This window comes from Rhipicephalus microplus, chromosome X (assembly GCF_043290135.1).
Source record: "Rhipicephalus microplus isolate Deutch F79 chromosome X, USDA_Rmic, whole genome shotgun sequence".
In the NCBI taxonomy this organism is placed as follows: Eukaryota; Metazoa; Arthropoda; class Arachnida; order Ixodida; family Ixodidae; genus Rhipicephalus; species Rhipicephalus microplus.
This window is the reverse complement of record NC_134710.1, coordinates 90,267,046-90,287,906: the sequence shown is the minus strand read 5'-3', so window position 1 is coordinate 90,287,906 and position 20,861 is coordinate 90,267,046. Positions and strand designations below refer to the sequence as shown.

At 43.0% G+C, this 20,861-nt stretch overlaps 1 protein-coding gene across 1 annotated transcript in view; it reads right to left on the bottom strand.

Annotated features, from left to right (window-relative positions):
- Nucleotides 1-18,280, bottom strand: part of Hsc70-5 (Heat shock protein 70 cognate 5) — an 83,197-nt gene extending 64,917 nt beyond the window's left edge. The window contains exons 1-8 of the mRNA XM_037427397.2: nucleotides 18,066-18,280; nucleotides 16,929-16,978; nucleotides 1,623-1,892; nucleotides 1,429-1,553; nucleotides 1,277-1,350; nucleotides 1,077-1,183; nucleotides 446-608; nucleotides 276-368 (exon numbers count right to left, since the gene is read on the bottom strand). Coding sequence (XP_037283294.1) covers nucleotides 276-368; nucleotides 446-608; nucleotides 1,077-1,183; nucleotides 1,277-1,350; nucleotides 1,429-1,553; nucleotides 1,623-1,892; nucleotides 16,929-16,978; nucleotides 18,066-18,164 — 981 coding nt within the window. The 5' untranslated portion in view covers nucleotides 18,165-18,280. The remainder of the gene's footprint in view (nucleotides 1-275; nucleotides 369-445; nucleotides 609-1,076; nucleotides 1,184-1,276; nucleotides 1,351-1,428; nucleotides 1,554-1,622; nucleotides 1,893-16,928; nucleotides 16,979-18,065) is intronic.
- Between the last annotated feature and the right edge of the window lie 2,581 nt (nucleotides 18,281-20,861).

Below are 20,861 nucleotides of genomic sequence, written 5' to 3'. Positions count from 1 at the left end.
CAACAATATATAAAATTTGGAAAGAAATTTAAGAGGTCGACTGGCCATAGTTTGTTCGATCTTATAAGGAATCACCCCAGAATGAATCCATAAAGCATGTGATGGTGCTGTAAAGGTGCCTGTATTATCAGGCATGTCTGAAAAACTGGTTATTAATTGCATTTAGACATCCTTCAGCTTGGCCTACATTGATGACGGTTGCTTTGGCGCAAACAAAACTTCAACATGCAAACCCTTACTAATCTATGAAAATGAACAGATAACTGCCACGGTACCTGAACAGATGATGAAAGCTCAATTTTGGCTTTCTCAGCTGCCTCTTTCAAGCGCTGCATAGCCATGTTATCCTTGGTAACATCGATCCCTTGCTGTAAAAAATAATGAAGTACTGATAAGTACAATCGAAATTGAAACATTTAGGTCATATGAACCAGAACAGGGCTACCTCACGCTTGAACTCTTGCACAAGAAACTTGACAAGAGCATTATCGAAGTCCTCTCCGCCAAGGAATGTGTCACCATTAGTTGACTTCACTTCGAAGACTCCCTTCTGGATTTCAAGCACTGAGATGTCAAAAGTGCCTCCTCCCAAGTCATAAACAGCAATGCTAGGGAAAGAACAACCATAATTCAAACAAAATTGTTTAGGCTCACTACACGAGTAATACCAACAGTATATGAGTAGCACTGCAAATTCCTATGCTACAGAGCTTTGCAATGCAGTGTGTACCACTTATAAGCCTCGTAATGCAATAAAGTTGAGCCCTTTTTATAAGAGGCATCACCAGGGAGCAGTTCCTGCCTCTTATACAATGTGTTTCTTGTATACAAGGGATCACGCTCGCATTTTCTGATCAACCATTCTTTCAATGTAGGTGCACTGGTTTCTCTTGTACCGAAGTGTTTCTTATGAAGGGGTTCAACTGTGCTTAGCATACACTGAGCTCAGTCCGTGTTCTCCTCAAATAGAATTCGTTAGGAGACGAAAAATTTGACATCACAGCTCAAACTACATTAACAGAGAAACAAAACTGATGAATGTCAAGACATTCACACACAAAAAAAAAAGAGCTCACATTTTGTCATCAGTCTTGTCCATGCCATAAGCCAAAGCTGCAGCAGTTGGCTCATTGATGACTCTAAGAACATTAAGGCCTGCAATCTGGCCTGCATCTTTCGTTGCCTACAAAGTGGATTTTCATAATTTGTAACTGACAGATTAAGCACAAGTTGCACATTGCCAAGTCAAGAACACAAAGTATTACTGAACACTTGCCTGTCGTTGGGAATCATTGAAGTATGCAGGAACAGTAATGACTGCATTCTTAACATTATGGCCCAAATAACCCTCTGGAACATAACATATATTTATTGCATTTCCAGTGAAACCATACAATGTAATACAAGGACAAGAATTTTGTAACTGACCTGCCGTTTCTTTCATTTTCATGAGCACAAACGCCCCAATCTGGCTGGGGGAGTACATCTTTCCATGCGCCTCAACCCAGGCATCTCCATTGGAAGCTCGCACAATTTTATAGGACTGAGTTTGCCTAGTGAAAAAACATAAGTTTAGAATGTGCAACAAGCTGTTCAGTTCAAGAAATATCATAAGCACTCACATGTCTTTCTTGACTTCAGGGTCTTCAAACTTTCGACCAATCAGTCGCTTGGTGGCTGAAAGTGTATTAGCTGCATTGGTCACAGCTTGACGCTTGGCAGGCATGCCTACTAGCCGTTCTCCATCAGCTGTAAATGCCACTACTGATGGCGTAGTCCGAGATCCTTCAGAGTTTTCAATGACCTTTGGTGTCTTTCCCTCCATGACTGCCACACACGAGTTGGTGGTGCCCAAGTCGATGCCAATAACAGCACCTTTAACTTGGTCAGATCTGTAAACCACATGCATTCTTTCATATCCCATGAAAAAATTGAGTAACACAAAAATTACAGGTGTTTATACATACTACACAACATTCAAAGTTTCACGCTTTCATGCCGCACTAGAAAGCACCAAATCAGATGTCTAAATCTTATTTTTTTAAATGCCATGCTGGTGGGATGGATAAAGTCACCACTAGCAGCACTTTTTTTTTAAAGGCCTAAACAAAAGTTTCAGAGCCATAGAAGTTTTAATAGTGTTCTGGGGTGCTTCATTGACTCAATAGAGTGCCGACTCGATAGCCTTCAAAATAGCCCATGTGGATGCTCATGCTTGACAGTTGAGTCAACAGGCCATCGGTTCATAGCCTCCCAAATGCCTGTGTGACAGGGCTATAAGGGGGCAGTCATAAGTGAATAAAATTACATGAACTTCGAACTTCGGCATAATACTTGAGGAATAGTTAAGAAATTGGGTTGTAAATAACAATGACAGAAACATCAGAGGGGAAGATTAATGTCACAGTTTGAGAATGGTTCAAATGTCATGATTATTATTAAAGCAGTGCTCTACTTATTCAAAATGAAGGTAAATGTACAACACAAGATGCGCCACAAATGGGACATTTTGAACCGATGCCAATGACGTCAAAGGACCAGACAACTACAATTAACCACAAGTAATCAGAACAATTGCACTAAAAAACTTCCATGCATTACAACACACAAAATGCTGCTTTTCCTATATGTTAGATTCATGAAAAAAACTACCCGCATTTGCAGTGCTGCACAATTTTACCGAGAAACACCTGAATCACTCAACAGTCGTTGAAATATCTGTATAGCAGCACGACAACTCTATCTTGAGCTGCGGTGTTTCGATGGCCATTGACTTTCACAAGTGCCCGTGTGACACAGGTATAATACCTGGGTCACACAGGCACTTTTGAATGGCCGTCAAAATGCTGCAGCAGTTTTCAACGGCCGTTCAGTGGCTCCAGTATTTCTCACAAAAGTTGTGTGGCGCTGCTAATCTTTCTTTTTGGTTTCATGTTATCGTAAGTAAAATAGTATACACTTCAAAGTACACACTCATCTGTTATTTTTGTTTAAGCATTTCAATAAATTGTTTATACTAATCATGAATGCATATTTGGTTTTCAAGTTGTCGAGCAGCGAAAACTGTGGCCACGTTGTCACCGCTCATCAACATTGTCACATTCCGGCTATTTCCGCTTTCTTCACTCAATAGCCATAGAAGTTTCAATGGAGTTGTGGGGCGCTTCATTGACTCTATAGACTATTGACTCAATGGCCTTCAAAACCGCGCATGTGGATGCTCATGCTTGACAGTCAATAGGCCATTGGTTCATAGCCTTCCAAATGCCTGTGTGACTCGGGTATAAGGGGGCAGTCATGAGTAAATAAAATTACACGAAATGAACTCAGAAGTTCAGCATAATACTTGAGGAATAGTTAAGAAATTTGGTTACAAGAACTCTTACAATAGCACTAACGCACATTCTATACATTTTCATTTTATTGCTCAAAATAAAAGCACTGGGGTCGAGAACCCTAAAAAGAGAATATTGTGGTGCCTTACAACGCATTGAATATATATTGAATAATATCCTTGTCACATGGCACCTGTAATGTCGATACGAGTGATATTGGGTATTAATCGCATTTTCGCTGCTGCTACAGATGCATAGTGAATGACATTCACACCTAACGACATTCGCCCATTGAATGTGTTCACATAACTCGTGGAAGCACTGCTTGTGTAATCTCGTCAACAGGCGCCTTGACAAGACATTACAAAATTGACATGGTAAAGCAAGTGTAAATGATGTTCAGATGTTTATTGAAGGTCAACTTTCCATAACTTTTTCATGTACAACACGATAGTGGAAGAAATTTGTGCGGCTATATTCTCTTTTCCAGACTCCGACTTGACGCTATGGTGCCTCCTGTCACATGTTTACTAACGCTCGCTGTTTGATGCAGCGCCGTGCTTTAGACACTGACATGCTGGTAGCACAATACACAATGCAAGTGCTGGACACCAGTTTAAGAAGAGTTTTTTCAAACCAATTATCCTTTCTTGGGAAACACCACAGTTCTCTTATGATCGCCTACAAAGTCGAAGCCCAAATAGCCGCCAACGTAAACAAATCTGCATGTAAGCACAGCTCCAAATTCCTCGCTGTCTGTGATCTTATTTTCAACAGCAAGCTTGAGGCACTTCAGTCGGTTCTGATGCTTCATTCGGAGAAGCTAGAAAGCAATTAATGTTTGTTTGTACTAATCATCATTCATTGCGGTCACAAACTCATGAACGCCATGGTTCCAAATATTGTCGACTGTAAGGCATGATCGGCTTTAAGCTAGTTTTGCTTAAGATACGTATGAAGATTTTTTTTCTCCTGATGTTTTATCGCGTAGCAGTATATTTTGAACAAGCCGGACAATATTACACAAATTAGATGCACGATTTGTAACTTTTTCATACCAAAGCATGCTGCCGATAAACATTGACATCAATTGTGAATGTCATTTCACATAGCCATGTGGACTCTGAATGCGAGATCGCAATTACATTTGTGATGAATGTCATAATCTGCAAATGACATGCAGTTGTCATGTGACAGAGGTATAACATTACTAAAAATTACTTGGGTTGGTAAACAACCCTGAGGTCCAAAAATGGTTATGAAGACAAATACCGTATGTGCACTTTTGCTATGTGAACATGCTGCCACAAACATTTTGCGAACGCGTCCTATAATAAGGAAGTTACAGGGGTTAAAACATCTTTGTCAGCAGACTTCCAGTGATGGAAGCAGCATTTTGATTTTAGGAACATATTCTGGAACAGAAAAAAAATGGTGCTTTAGAGCAGCCTTCAGTGTCTTCGGAGCAGAAAAGAAGCGCTAGTTTGGGGTGGCTATTGGCGTTTTCGGAGCAGATGCATGTTCCTAACGGCTCCTGAAGTCAAAAGCATCATTTAAGCATCTCATAAATATTTATATTTAATATTGAACATGCAGTATACTAGTACGCAACTAGTATACAAACAGTATAGTAGCACCACTGGCATAAATCATGGAGGGTGGGGTCAGGGGGTTTCAGAACCCCCTTGGGAAGCGTCCCCCCTTGAGATTTTGTTTTAGTGCACGCTAAAATTGAGATAACAGTTCACTATAGTGCAATCAACTTTTTTAAGGGCTGTTTATCTTTTACTGCGTACATGTGTTCAATGCCCCTCTACAGTGGGAACTATGGAAATCACAAAAAGTTAAAAAAAAAGACAGAACAATGCAATTGCTTGAGCTCGAACCCCACACTCGTTCAAAATTGTATGTCTTATTATTACGTTAAGTTTTATTGGCGCAAGGGCATCTAAGGCCAAAGAGCGCCAGTACAAGTGTTGTTTCATTTCGGTTATTAGTTCAAAAATTAAAACAAATGATTAAAACATGATTAAAAATTAAAACAAATATCTACGAACCATTTAAAATACTGTGCATTTAAAAGGAATGTCACTTTGCTAAAACCTTCATTTCGTTGGCTGAAGTCTGTGATGATAAATTAGTCTGCAAGGCCCAAGACTCTCGCAGATGAAGTCCTTGCCTGGGCAAGAACTGCGAAGGCTCAGACATACTTTTTAGGCACCAGGCGGTACCTCACACTTGAGGCGCAGCCTGGTGGCTAGGATGGAATGATATCATTGTTAAAAATTTGACTTTCCCAAGATAATGAAGAAGTCTCTTAAGGTCAACCACTGCATCAAGTGATAAAAACAGCGCTGGATGAAGTGGGATATGATATCGATAGAGCTCCCTGAAATGGGTCAGTCGTGCTTGGTGAAGCACAGGACATTGTACGAGGACATGCACAACGGTTAGACTCTCTCCACAGTGTATACATGTAGGTGGCTCAGTGCCTGTCAAAAGGTGTTTATGAGTGGCATAAGTGTGGCCTATTCTGAGCCGTGTTAGAGTGACTTCGGCGAACCTGTTGAGTTTTTGGGGGATAACTTTTCTCAGCTGGGGTTTTACAAGGTGGAGTTTGTTGTTGACTTCTCTGTCCCATTCAGCTTGCCAGTGGTTGCGTAGACCTCTACGTACAACAGGTTTTAGATCTACACCCGAAACAGAGGTTATATCTATGGTTTGCCAACCAGCGGCTTCTCGTGCATTCTTGTCCACTATTTCATTGCCCGCAATTCCAGAATGACCTGGAACCCAGCAAATAACAATAGAAAGTTTTAGGTTGTAGGCTGCATAGATTTCGTTAAGGAGCTTGTTGAAAGTAGGGTTCTTGCTGTACTTACCACAAGACAGGGCCCTGACAACACTTAAAGAATCTGTGTACACTATAGACTTTTGTATCTTGTGTTGTTTAATGTGTTGTATAATAAGCAGGATACCATAGGCTTCCGCTGTGAAAATGCTGGTATGTGTATGCATGGTTCTGGTGTCCGAGAACTTTTGTCCATAGGCTGCACAAGATACAGATGTTTGAGACTTTGAGCCATCAGAGAAGAACGCGGTTGAACGATATTTGTGTTCAAGGGCCAAAAAATGTTGCTTTTCCTTTATTTCCACTTTCCTTTATGATGTCTTTGAATGTCTTTATTTCCAATTTTCCTTTATGATGTCTTTGAAAGACCAGTCACAAGTGACTGGACATTGCTGCCAGGGAGGGATGTGTTCGACATGGTCACTTTCCTCCAAGTCATTGAAAAAATTTTCAAGTTTTTCTACTGCAGGTCTTATTGCCAATGGAAACGGTGGGGCGATAGAAGGACGGTTTAGGTATAACTGGGTAGTAGACACATCATTCATAAGTGTTTTACATGGACGCTGCTTCAGAGACATGATCTTAACTGCATAGTTGACTCCTAGATACGTGCGCTGATTGTCTAGTGGCCACTGATCTGACTCTGCATAAAGGCTTTGAATAGGGCTGGTACGGAAGGCACCAAGTGCCAGCCGGATACCTAGGTGTTATACAGGATCCAACATTTTCAGTGCTGTCCTTGAAGCTGACTGATATACTATGCATCCATAGTCTATGCGTGACAGAACCAGGCTTCGAAACAGAGATATGAGACAGTGCCTGTCTGTCCCCCACGACTGATGCGATAAAATCTTTAAAAGGTTCATGGTCTTGAGACATTTTAACTTCAGCTGTTTTATGTGCTGGATGAAGATGAGTTTGGAATCAAAAATTACACCGAGGAATTTTTGTTCTTTCGCGATGACTATGTTTTGTCCATTCATTAGTATGCAGGGGTCAGGATGCACACCTCGTCGTCTCGAGAACAGCACACTAGTAGTCTTGTCAGTGTTAAACTTAAAACCATTCTCGTCAGCCCATTTTGCAAGTCGGTTAACACCTAACTGTATCTGGCGTTCGCATACAGTCAAGTTACACGATTTGAAACTAATTTGAATGTCGTCCACGTATACAGAGTACGATATCGCAGGTGGAATAACAGAGCGAAGAGAGTTCATTTTAACTATAAATAGTGTGCAGCTTAATACTCCTCCCTGCGGCACTCCATTTTCTTGAAGAATTTGTGCGCGATAACACAGTACCTATTCTTACACGGAACTTCCTTTCAGACAGGTAATCTTTTAAGATGGTAATCAACCTGCCACATAATCCGAAAGACAGTAGATCTTGCAAAATTCCATATCGCCAGGCAGTATCATATGCCTTCTCAAGATCGAAGAAAACAGACAGACAGTATTGATTGTGTACAAACGCGTCACGTATATACGACTCGAGGAGGACAAGATTGTCGGTTGTGGATCTAGCTGTACGGAAACCAGACTGGCACGGGTCCAATATGCCATTGTATTCCAAGTAGTAGACCAAGCGGCAGTTAATCATTTTTTCAAACACTTTGAGTAGGCAGCTTGTGAGGGCGATAGGCCTGTAACTATTTACCGAAGAGGGATCTTTGCCCTGTTTAAGGATTGGTAGTACTATTGCCTCTTTCCAAACAGAGGGTATTTTGCCGGTATTGAAAATCTTGTTGTAAAGTGCTAAAAGGCAGTTCAGGGTTTCATCATGGAGATTTCTGATCATTTCATAAGTAATTGTATCAGAACCAGGAGCAGAACTTTCACAGGAACCAAGGGCGAGCTTCAGTTCATATAGTGTTAGTGCTTTATTGTATCCGTCTGATACAGCCTTGTTCCGGCACAGAGGTACACTTTCAGCTGTGCTTTTGTGGCGTAAGAACTTAGTGGTATAGTTTTCTGAGCTTAACATTTTGTCAAAGTGTTCGCCGAGAGCGTTTGCCTGTTCTATTGTATCACCGCAGTCATTCACCAAAGGGAAGGGATTTGGGGCTTGTCCTTTAAGTTTATGCACCCTATTATAAACCTTGCTGACGTCTGTGTAGGAGTTTATTGAGGATATATAGCGTGTCCAGCTTTCCCGTTTGGCTATACGGCGAACAGGCCTGCCATTCGCTTTGCAACTTTTAAAGGTTATCAAGTTTTCTGCTGTTGGGTAGCGAGAAAAAACCCTCCATGCTTTGTTTTGCCGTTTTTTAGCAATTTCACACTCCCGATTCCACCATGGCTTTGTGTTAACCTCATCATTCCTGGACTGCGGTATGCACTTCTTTGCACAAGTAAGAACATATTCAGAAATATAGTTGGCCGTCTCTTCTACTTCCAAATGGTCTACCTCTTCGAGGTGTAGTGTACATAGCTCTCTGAATTTCACCCAGTTTGCAACATGAAAGTTCCACTTTTTGGGATAAGACGGCCGGTCATCCCGTTGTTTTGTTACTAAAGGAGTTGGAAAATGGTCACTTCCACATGGATTATTAATAACTTTCCAATCTAAGTAAGGTAGGAGTGACGGTGACCCAATGGCTAAATCTATGCATGAATATGTATTGTGTGTGGTACTGAAGTATGTTGGCTCTGCCTTATTGAGCAGACAAGCTCCAGATGCGAGAAGAAAGTTTTCTATTGCACTACCTCTCGCATCACATTTGGTATCACCCCATAGCAAACTGTGAGCATTAAAATCTCCAATTAACACATATGGTTCTGGAAGCTTATCACTAAGCTTTTCGAACTCTGTTTTATTGAATGGTTCGTTAGGGGCAATGTGGATCGAGCAGATAGATATAAGACGGTTGAATAGAATAGCGCGAACAGCCACAACCTCAAGAGAGCTTTGTAGCACAATGTGCTGGCATGCTACGCTTCTTTGTGCAATGATGGCCACACCTCCAGAAGAGAAATTGCCACCATTTCGATCTTTACGAAAAACCACATATCGATTTAAGAAATTCACATGAGTCGACTTTAAATGAGTTTCTTGAACACAGAACACTTTTGGCTGATAGTCATTAAGCAAGTCTTTGATATCATCTAGGTTATTAAATAGGCCTCTGGCATTCCACTGTAGTATTTGTGTGTCCATTTTAGATGTGTTTTGTGTTGTGTGCTCAAGGATGGAAAGTAAGCTCACGGACCCTTTCCAGGGGCCGCGACACGAGATTTTTTCTTTTTTGGATCGGTCGACAGAGTAGCGCCGATCCTTAGGCACTGGCTGCGCCCTCACGCTCGGTGTTGTGTCCATTGCCTCTTGCGAGGCGCTGGACACGCGCTCTTGCGAGCGCTGCATTTGTTTTGAGGGCCTCGCCTCAAAGGACGAGACCATCGCCGCCCCCAGCCCGGAGGTTGGTGGGTCTTTCTTGGATGGCGGAGCAGCACTTACTGCAACCGCCGAGAGGGGGCGGGTGGCGTCACCGCTGGCTCACTACGCGTGTGCCAGACAGGCGCCGGGGGCCGTCGTGGCGCTGCCCCCTGACGCGCCACTTCGGCAAAGCTGGTTTCTGGTAGGCAGGACACCTGCCTTCGTGCCTCCCTAAATGAAATGTTTTGTTTTACTTTAATTGTGATAATTTCCTTTTCTTTTTTCCAGCATGGGCATGACCGTGAGTATGCGGCATGCTCCTCATTACAGTTCGCACAGTGAGGAGAGTTTTCACAGGCATCAGATGTGTGGTCATCAGCACTGCATTTTGCGCAAGTTAGGCGGCCTCGGCAGTTTTGCGAACTGTGGCCGAACCGCTGGCATTTGAAACATCGTAAAGGGTTTGGAATATAAGGCCTCACTCGAAGCTTGATGTACCCAGCCTCAACGGAATCGGGCAGTACACTTGAATTAAACCTAAGTATTAGGTGCTTAGTCTGGACTGCTTTGCCATCACGTCTCATCCTAATTCGTTTCACGTTGATGACATTCTGTTCGCTGAAACCCTCCAGGAGTTCAGCCTCAGTCAGCCCTAACAGGTCATCATCTGAAACAACACCACGGGTGGTGTTCATGGTTTGGTGTGGGATTACTATGATTTTGGTATCTCCAAATTTCACTTGATTAGGCAGTTTCTCATATTGTTTCTGGTCGCGGAGCTCCAACAGGAGGTCACCACTTGCCATTCTCGATGCTTTATATCCTGGGCCAAAGATTTCTGTCAAAGACTTCGAAACAAGAAAAGGTGAAATTGTTCTCACTGGTTTGCCGGGTGTGTCAGCGTGGATAACGTGGAATCGGGGAAAGGATACTCTCTGGTGACCAAAAAACTGGAATACTTCATCGGTGCGCCCTCTTTTCTGAGGGCGATCAGGGAGTGGGGGGAAGGAACAAGCCATAAGAAAAAGTTTATTTTCGGCAGCGGCGCCAGCCACCCACCATGGAGTCCTACAAGGGGATGCTGCAGGGTCTGTAAGCACGGGACCTGCAGACGCCAGCTGTACACCACCACTATAACCGAATATGGTGTATCCAAGGTAGGATAGCCACACAGGGTTAACCCTTGCCGCCAGGAAACACGGAAGTCAACGGAAAAGAGTAGAGGACAGGAAAGATTTGAAGTAAGAGAAAACACGAAGATGTGAGGGGGAGACAGGAAAAGGCGACTGCCGATTCCCCCCAGGCGGGTCAATCCGGGGGTGCCGTCTACGTGAAGCCAGGGCCAAAGGGGTGTGTTGCCTCTGCCGGGGGGCCTTAAAGGTCCAAGCACCCAGTGTCGGCTCAGCCCCCAGGATCCCCTTTTCCCCGGACACGGCAAAGCCACGCACGGCTAGGCGTGGGAGGGAGTCAAAACTCACCCGTTAGCTCGGGTCCGTGGTGTCACTACACACCAAACGCCTACTTGCGCAGGCGCCCCTGCGGGCCAAAATTGTATTTCAAACTAGAATTTAACTCTTATATAAATAAAGATACAACCTATATTGAAACAAAATGGCCACCATGGCCTGATTTTGGCACCCCTTCTCATTTTTCTGGATTTACGTCACTGAATAACATACTAGGATTATAGTGCATACAGCTAGCTTTTGGTTTCACTTAGGCTCACTGGATGGTCACGTGGTTCAACTTCACTGTTCTGAGTTTGCTTACACCATTTCGGAGTAGGTTTGTAGCAGTTACTAGCAAATATTGCACTTTGGAGCACCATAGAGCAGCATTTCTTTGTTGGAGCAGTTTGGAGCAATTGGTGCAGCACTTCCCATCACTGGGTTTCAAATTTTTATGCGGCTTCCCCACCCTTCTCTGCCCCAGGGAGGGGAAAGGCAATGCCGTTGCCGTTACTCCACCCACTTCGACAACGTTACACACTAGCGATACGACATCGAATCCCAGCCAACTACCGCGCAGGATACCCCAACATGAGCACGTCATAGCGGTGCGGGTAAAAAACGCAGTTTGAGGAGCAGCCCTCCCCTATTGGTAAAGTAGCAAGACACCTTTTGTCCTAATAATACCATTTCACCTGGTAGCCTCTGGCTCAACGAAATGACAGAGGGCACCACAAGAAAATGTAAATGGGGAATGCGCGGCCAAAACTGCATGGCCGCAGGGCCAAGCCAAGAGCCGCCCCAGAATAATGTTAAGCTTTCTGCGATTCCTTATGTACACCGCGTATCCCATAATTATTTGAAAAAAGATTTCCAAACATGTTGATGTAAAGGTGGTCTTTTCTGCCCCGTTGAAACTTTCCAAGCTCTGCAAGATGACTAACCCTTTTCTCGGGAAAGCTCCGGCCTGCAAAGTGAACCACAAGAACAAGTATGTAAGCTGTCAGACGCCTGTGGTCTACGAGTTCCCTTTGTCGTGTGATAAAAGTTACGCAGGCCCTACCGAGCAATGCCCGAATGAAAGGCTAAGACAGCGTAATACCAACGTCAGAAATGGCAAAGAAGGCCACCTTGCGATTTACTGCCGGGACGGTCATTGCGTTCCTGACTTTAGCACCTGCAAAGTAGTCGCCTGAAGTCCTGATAAATCAGTGCGACTAACCATTGAGACCAAGAGAATAATTGAATTATGTGATTATGCATCAGCGTAGTCTCCATTTCATCATCGCCAAATGAGTTACGCTACTTGAATGCGACAGCGCAGTGAGGCACGGTGATAGCATAGTGCATGTGCTGTCTATATATGTTCTGTGCTTTCAGAAATAAATCTTAGTTGGAAGTGGCGCACCGTGTGTGTACTGTCTCTCTTTGTCCATGTCGTATTCGCGCCTTAAACTTTAAGTATCTTAAACCAACAAGCCCAGTCTGCCAATCTAAAATAGTGGCTTCTTCATGACATGCCATGTTAGTGTGATGTCGCACGAAAACAGAAATTCGCGATGTGTTAGCAGCAGAATGGCCATTTGCTCGTGGTACACAAATAATGATGAGTGCACTGTCCCCAGTGACCTTAACAGCGATTTCTGCGATTCAGGCTGCATGCAGGTCACAGAGTTCGCAAACTGAGTTTAACTGAATTGACTTGTAAGGATAATGTCCATTTTGGTGTGGCTGGCTTTCTGATGCTCAGCGGCAAAAAGTTTGAAAACAAAAAGAATATTTTAAACATGCTGGCAAACTCCAGTGCGTGGAGAGTGTTGGCACTGCATACCAAAGAAACGAAAAATGTCCCTTTTTCGATGACTCAAAATCGTGCCACTACTTCCTTATTGTAACAGTGAACTTCAAAGGGTACTGACACAATTTCGTGACCAAGATAGTCTGCAGGATCGATTCCTGGAATGTACATATATTATCTGCAAAATAACAACAGCAAATATGGCTTAGAAAGTACTTAACAAAATTTTTGAAGTTTGCACGGGCAATCGAGCACTTTGTGGTATTGACACCCTCAAAAATATCTCCACTTTGGCCCCTCTACTTCCCGCACGTCACCACACTATAGTCAATAAAACAAGTTATGATCACTATTTTTCTTTTGCCGCATTTGCTTCAGCGCACTAGTATTCAGTGGCTGCTCGCGAGTTCGTGGCCACGACACATGCATTGAAAGTGTTGTGTCTGGTGACTCTGCTGAAGTTTCCTGTTCAAAAGGACTTGTTGCCATGCATCACAGTTATGTGTGCTGATGTATTGAAAGTTGCACATGCTCAGTGGTGATAGCTGCACCCAGTAGTTTGTTGTTTTTAGAGCTCTCTCAAACTAAAAATTAGACTAGCTGGTAATGAGGAGCCTGTAAATAACTCTGTCACATGCTGCAGCGAAAAATGCGCCGTGTTAAAACTAAGAGGCCAACAGCAACACATTACAGCCAAAGCTGCGAGGCCAAAATTTTTGTGCCCCTACCCCCGTCTGCGTAAGCAGGTGTTTGGTGTGTAGCGACACCACGGACCCAAGCTAACGGCAAGGGGTTTCTCACCAGAGAAGGATTGGTCACCCTGTTGCAGTATCTGGCCACTACTTCCCACATGCAAACATCAATTAAATCACGGACATGGAGGAGCCCTAATGGCTAAAATAAGAACGAAATAGACTTTATAATGAGTGCACACCCAGGCATCGTGCAGGATGTGGAAGTGGTTGGCAAGGTACGATGCAGTGACCATAGAATGGTACGGTCTCAAATTCGCCTAAAATTGAAGAAGAAACGACAGAAACTGATACGCAAGAAGCCAATCAATGAGCTAGCACTGAGGGGGAAAGTACAGCAATTCAAATCTCGCTTCAAAACAGGTACTCTGCTCTTATTGAGGAAACCAATCTTAGCATAGACACAATGAATGAATCTGACGAGTATCATTACGGAGTGTGCACTGGAAATTGGAGGCAGGGTAGTTAGACAGGACACTGGCAAGCTTTTCCAGGAAACAAAGAATCTCATTAAGAAGCGTCAAAGCATGAAAGTCTCAAGTACAACAGACAAAATAGAACTGGCAGAGCTTTCAAAGTTGATTAATAGGCGTAAGGTATGCGATGTAAGAAGGTATAACATGGAGAGAATTGAACACGCTCTGAAGAACGGAGGAAGCGTCAAAGCAGTGAAGAGAAAACTTGGGATAGGCAAAAATCGGATGTATGCACTAAGGGACAAAGAAGGCAAAATAACTACCAATATGGATAGGATAGTTAAAATAGCGGAGGAGTTTTACAGAGATCTGTACAGTAGCCAGGACAACCACGACTTTAATAGTATAAGAACTAACAGTAACCCAGATGACACCCCACCAGTAATGATAGAAGAAGTAAGAAAAGCTTTGGAGAACATGCAAAGAGGCAAAGCTGCTGGTGAGGATCAGGTAACATCAGATCTGCTGAAAGATGGAGGACAGATTGCGTTAGAAAAACTAGCCACCCTGTTTACGAGGTGCCTCCTGACTGGAAGAGTACCAGAGTCTTGGAAGAACGCTAACATCATCTTAATACATAAGAAAGGAGATGACAAGGACTTGAAGAATTACAGGCCGATCAGCTTGCTCTCCGTAGTATACAAGCTATTTACAAAAGTAATTGCTAACAGAGTTAAGAAAACATTAGAATTCAATCAACCAAAGGAACAAGCAGAATTTCGAACAGGCTACTCAACAATCGACCACATTCATACGATAAATCAGGTAATAGAGAAATGCTTAAAATATAACCAACCACTATACATAGCGTTCATAGGTTACGAGAAGGCATTTGATTCAGTAGAAATATCAGCAGTCATGCAGACACTGCGGAATCAGGGCGTCGATGAAGCATATATAAACATCCTGGAAGAAATCTACAGGGGATCAACTGCTACCATAGTGCTTCATAAAGAAAGCAACAGAATACCAATAAAGAAGGGTATAAGGCAGGGGGATACAATCTTTCCAGTGCTATTTACTGCGTGCTTACAGGAGGTTTTCAGAGGCCTAGAATAAGAACATTTAGGGATAAAAGTTCATGGAGAGTACCTTAGTGACCTGCGCTTCACCGATGACATTGCATTGTTGAGTAACTCAGGGGACGAATTGCAACTCATGATTACGGAGTTAGACAAAGAGAGCAGAAAGGTGGGTCCTAAAATTAATCTGCAGAAAACGAAATTAATGTACAACAACCTCAAAAGAGAACAGCGCTTTGAGATAGGTAATAGTCCACTTGAAGTTGTAAAAGACTATGTCTACTTGGGGCAGGTAATAACCGCGGAGCCGAACCACGAGATTGAAGTAACTAGAAGAATAACAATGGGGTGGAGCACATTTGACAAGCACTCTCAAATTATGACAGGTGGATTGCCACTATCCCTCAAGAGAAAGGTATATAACAGCTGTATCCTGCCAGTCCTTAGCTACGGAGGAGAAACATGGAGACTTACAAAGAGGGTTCAGCTTGAATTGAGGACGACGCAGCGAGCAATGGAAAGAAAAATGGTAGGTGTAACCTTAAGAGACAAGAGAGCAGAGTGGGTTAGGGAACAAACGGGGGTTAAGGATATCAGAGTTGAAATCAAGAAGAGGAAATGGACATGGGCCGGGCATGTAGCGCGTTGACAGGATAACCGCTGGTCATTAGGGGAATTAACTGGATTCCCAGAGAAGGCAAGCGGGTTAGGGGGAGACAGAAGGTTAGGTGGGCAGATGAGATTAAGAAGTTAGCGGGTATAAACTGGCAGCAGCAAGCACAGGACTGAGTTAACTGGCGGAACATGGGAGAGGCCTTTGTCCTGCAGTGGACGTAGTCAGGCTGATGATTATGATGACCGCGCAGTATTAACGTTTATTTAAAAAGACTATTGGGAAAAAAACCATGAAGTTCTCGTGAAAGGTAGAAACAGTGCAAACTATCTCCTGGCAAGTTAGAAATCACCAAACAGCCCAACATTGTCTCTCTGATTAACAAAGGAGCATCAGTGTACAATCAGCATCGAATGAAACCCGGACAGCAGCAAGTCTTCGTGATGGTATAGGGCGCCGTCCAGTTATCACGATTCACAGGCGCGCACATCCTGTTCAGCAGCTCTGCGACTCTGTTGTGCCTGTCCATGTCGATAAGTGGACGGCGACCATGACGAAGGTTTCCCACTGTTCGGATTCATTTGACGCAGATAGTACACTGAAGTGTACAATACAATCAATAGACTCTTTCAGAACAGCATCTCAAACTCTAGATGACCCCACTACCCTCTATGACCTTGAAGGAAGTGTGAACTAAATGATGACACCACACCTCATTACTTGCACAAATATAGATAACTGCCACACACTGTTTTATTGCACCGTTCCTGCCTGCTTCCACACCTATTTTGATGTGATCTAGCAAATGTATATTGAGTGCAAAGTTTACTTTGTTCATGAACTCCTCCACCATCTGCAACTCCTAATCGGACAAAATTTTAAGCCTTTGAAATATATATATATATATATATATATATATATATATATATATATATATATATATATATATATATATACACACACATATATATATATATATATATAATGTCACAAAAACCCACAAGTCAGGCGCTAATGGAATGTTCTGCAAATTTTATGGGTTGTGTATATTCATACCATAGCAGTAACATTAGCAAGGTAATGCTAATGATACTACTAGAGGATCGAATAGCCTGGGCTACTTCAACTAACAGAGCAGGTCACAAAACTAATGCAAGTTGTCAGCCAAACAGTGCAGGTCACAAAACTAATGCAAGTTGTCAGAACTGCCACACAAAAATGCAGCAGTGGGATAAACATGTCACATCAACCACAAGCTTACTTGTTCCTAACTTGTTGCCCATGCCCATGACTCTTCTCTACAAGGTGGTCCTGCGAAGAATATTACATTAGGCACTTGTGAATTATGATGTAAGCTGCTGGCCAATATTTTCATGCATACACTATGTCCCATCATAAAAAGTTAAGACCAGCTGGTCATTCTATGCAACAGCCTGATCAATTTTACTCTCCTTTGTTACTGGCTACAATGAGTGGTGCTATGCTTCAGTCCATACGACACACACACACACACACACACACACACACACACACACACACACACACACTTTCGCTGGTTCGTTAAATAATTTATGCAATTTAAATAGCAGGTGATGAATTAAAATGTAAGCAATTAGCCATTTTCTGAAATAACCAACCCACCCTCACCCTGAGCAACAGACTTGAACTAAGCAGGCTTAATGTTCGGAACATATCACCTTTCAATAAGGCATATTATTTGAAATGCCAGACATGATCGCGTTAAATTAAGCAGCATAATTATGCTGCTTTACATGTAGAACTTCTGTCACACGTGCAAACGCTATAAAGTCAACGTTTACATGTACGAAGCTCTCCTTTCAGCCAAGTGAGCCAGTGTGCTTTTTAAAGAGCTCAATCAAGTCACGTTGCACCGATAACACGAAAGCTAGGAGTGTAACGCCCGCATGCGTCCCAATAAATCTTTCTTGTTACGACACGTAATGAGTTATGAAGTTACGCTTTACAATTGCAGCCTGACAAACTACATTTGTGAGAGCATGCATACATCAAATGAATGGGACAAGTAGTACTTTTGGGACCGATTTGTGCCAAGCAACACGATTTCATAGAATACGACTATTTAGAGCACGATGTCCGAATTCCCTGTTACCAACTAAATAAGTGCAAGGACAAACGTTCACAGTGAACTCCGCTCACCTCGCATTCGCCGAAATGGCATGCCGGCATGCAGCAGTCATTGCGTCATACTTTTACAACCGACTCAACATAATAGTATACAACAACATGAACCGAGAAAGTTGGAATGGTAAGTAAGTATTCAAACGTATACATTAATTACATTATTTAAACAACATTTACTTCGCAGTACTGCGCTGAACTACTTAAGCCTACAGGCTTAGCCCTGCAGCACACTCACCTTGGAGGAAAGAGTGACGAAGCTACGCCGTAATAGACATTCTGTGACAGAGTTAGAGCCTAGAACTGAACGGGACGATATTCTTGCTGCGTTAAGCATTTTGTCAATGAGAGCTTTGGAAATTACACAAATTACACTGCTAGGCAAAAAGAGTCTTCCGCACCAAGCTTACCACACGTGCGTGCGTGCGTAGTGTGAGAGTCACGTGACATAGGATGGTAGCTTGGCCATAGAGAAATAAAGGTCTTCTTCTTTCTCTATGGCTTGGCGATGTCGCTCAGGCTGCTCACCTTTGGTCAACGTTTATTTTGTAGTCCGTGGTATCTGCCATAACCGTGGCTTGGGTGGTGGTGTTGATAAAAACATTTATTAAACAAAAAAGAAAGCAAGGGAAGTATGCAGCGACCGCCTCATATAAGAACGGCACCCACAACTAGTAGGTGGAAATCCCTAGAATTGGCGTCGGCTGCTGTCAGGGCTCGTCGAACCAAGCCCTTTTGGTCCTGAAGGTTAGAGCAGCATGGTACACCAGGGTTGCAGAGGCAGGCCCACACCATGTGGTAGATTTCCGAAGACTTCTGCCCGTGCATAGTGTGAATTATTCAGCACGTGATGCAGCTGGTAGAGATAAAAACACTGCGCATGAAACAGTCAGATAAGAATTAATTACCAACACGCGCCCATGCGCCGTAAAAATAATAAAGATTTAAAGCAGAGCATGACACATTCTAAATTACATTTCTCTAAATAGATGATCAGCATCTTTTCGTGATAACGCTATGAAAGCTACACAATCAGGACTATGTTTTTTTTTTTGCATTTTATATAGTTCAGTCAGTTCCCTATCGCATATCGTGGCGTTTGATATATGCTTCCATCAGTTCCCTCTCGCATTTATTTCATTGCTGGGTATCGTTAAAAACTGGTGAGCAACCGCACACTCTGCAGTCGAGCAGGCGAGTCTCCCCCCGCTGATATGTGACGGACATTTCAGGTTCTTTGAGCGTCCCGCCTGGCCTATGCACACACACTCTACCGCAATACAAATAATGATGGCTAACATCCCTGTCCTTCCTTTCTTCTTCCTCCTACAACAAGAAACGGTATGCGATACGTATGACAAGACTGCATGGCGAACTTAAGTGACACACCCTATAACGTGGAAATCATGACATGGAAGTCATGACTATAGTATACATGCTAAGCTCATAGTGCGCTTTCGGCCGTTTCACTAATTTCACATATACCGAATTTGGTGTTACGCGACGTTAATGGACGATGAACACAAATGCCAGGCGCAACCATGATAACATGGAAGTCTTGTACGGTATAATTTACATCCGCCTCGTAATGTACTGCTGATTTAAAAGTGACGTATCAACCCTCCTAATGCATGCTTCATATATACCATCGATTCCCACTGTACGTGGGATCTGCATTTTTTCATAACAATGTCTGCTAGTGGAAATTCAACGGGAAACCATTCTGCCTCTTTGATTGTTCTAGAAAATACATGAAAAAAAAAAGGAACTCCGTCTGAATAGTATATGATGACATGCATCACCAAACGAGCAGCGTTTGCGGTTGCTTCATATGGCAAGTGAGTATTCAACCGTTTGTGTTACGTGACAAGATCTATATCGGCAAGTGCCGCAATATACTCCGAATGTGTTCCACCCGGCCAAATGACGATCGGACATGGTAATAGATTGACGACCAAACATATATATATAAGTGGTGAAGTACACGCCTGGCCATTACAAAACATCTGAGCACCATTCGTGTAGCCACAAATGTTCTCTACGCTTCATTTTATTACATTTAGTATGATGGGTTTGGTCAAAACAATTAGCCTAGAAACCCGGCTCTCAATGTACTTTATGTGGCAGTGTTAGCGCAGACGGAGTAACTCGTCACTTTGAAGTGGGTTGACCCGCGTGACACATTTAATTTGTGCTGCGCACCGGCCTTGTGCAACCCGAACAATCATTGAATTTTACATGAAGATTACGTGGCGGAATCCTTGTCGTGAGTGTACAGATTACTTAAAACTGAACGTATCGTGCACGCAGTGAGATATCAAACCCGAGTCGTCAAAAAGAAAAAGAAAAAATGGGGGGGGGGGGGGGGTGAGTTCTGTCTCTCGCGTTTGGAATAACTACTTCAGGAAGACATTTGTGTGTGTGTGTGTGCTCAAGAACCGTATGTGACAAGTCGCGCGATGATATACAACATAGTTAGCGCTCTCCTAAGATCAAAGCAAAATTAAACTACGTTGTTGCAGTTGTCTATTGTTTCTATAATTGTAAATTTCGCTGCTTAGCTTTGTGAACGACAACCAAGATTTCGCGAAAGCCGTACTAACTAGTAGACAAATTTGTTTGTGAAAAATAAACACAAAATTGCTCGTATGCCGATCACAGGCTCCATCTCGCCGGATGCGCTTGAGGCCAAATCGACAGAAAAACCTTCAAGTATATTCACTTTATTGCTGCCTAAATCCAATCAAACACCACGACCCTGAAAAAACAAAGAAGAATCTTGCAGGCATTTAAACTGCAGCATCGATTTCTGTGTACCAGCACCACCACTTCTAATTTCGTCCACTCCGCTTGGCAATGAACGAAGGTGTAATAAGGGTTCATTAAAGGTTCAGCAAAAGATTGACAACAGCTTGTGAGCAACTACGTCGTCGACCAGAAATCGCAACTGCGCGCTCGTGCACGACTAGCGGTATAGTCACTGCGACAGCACAATCAAGCCGTGAATGAAACAATAGACCTAAATATTACAGTT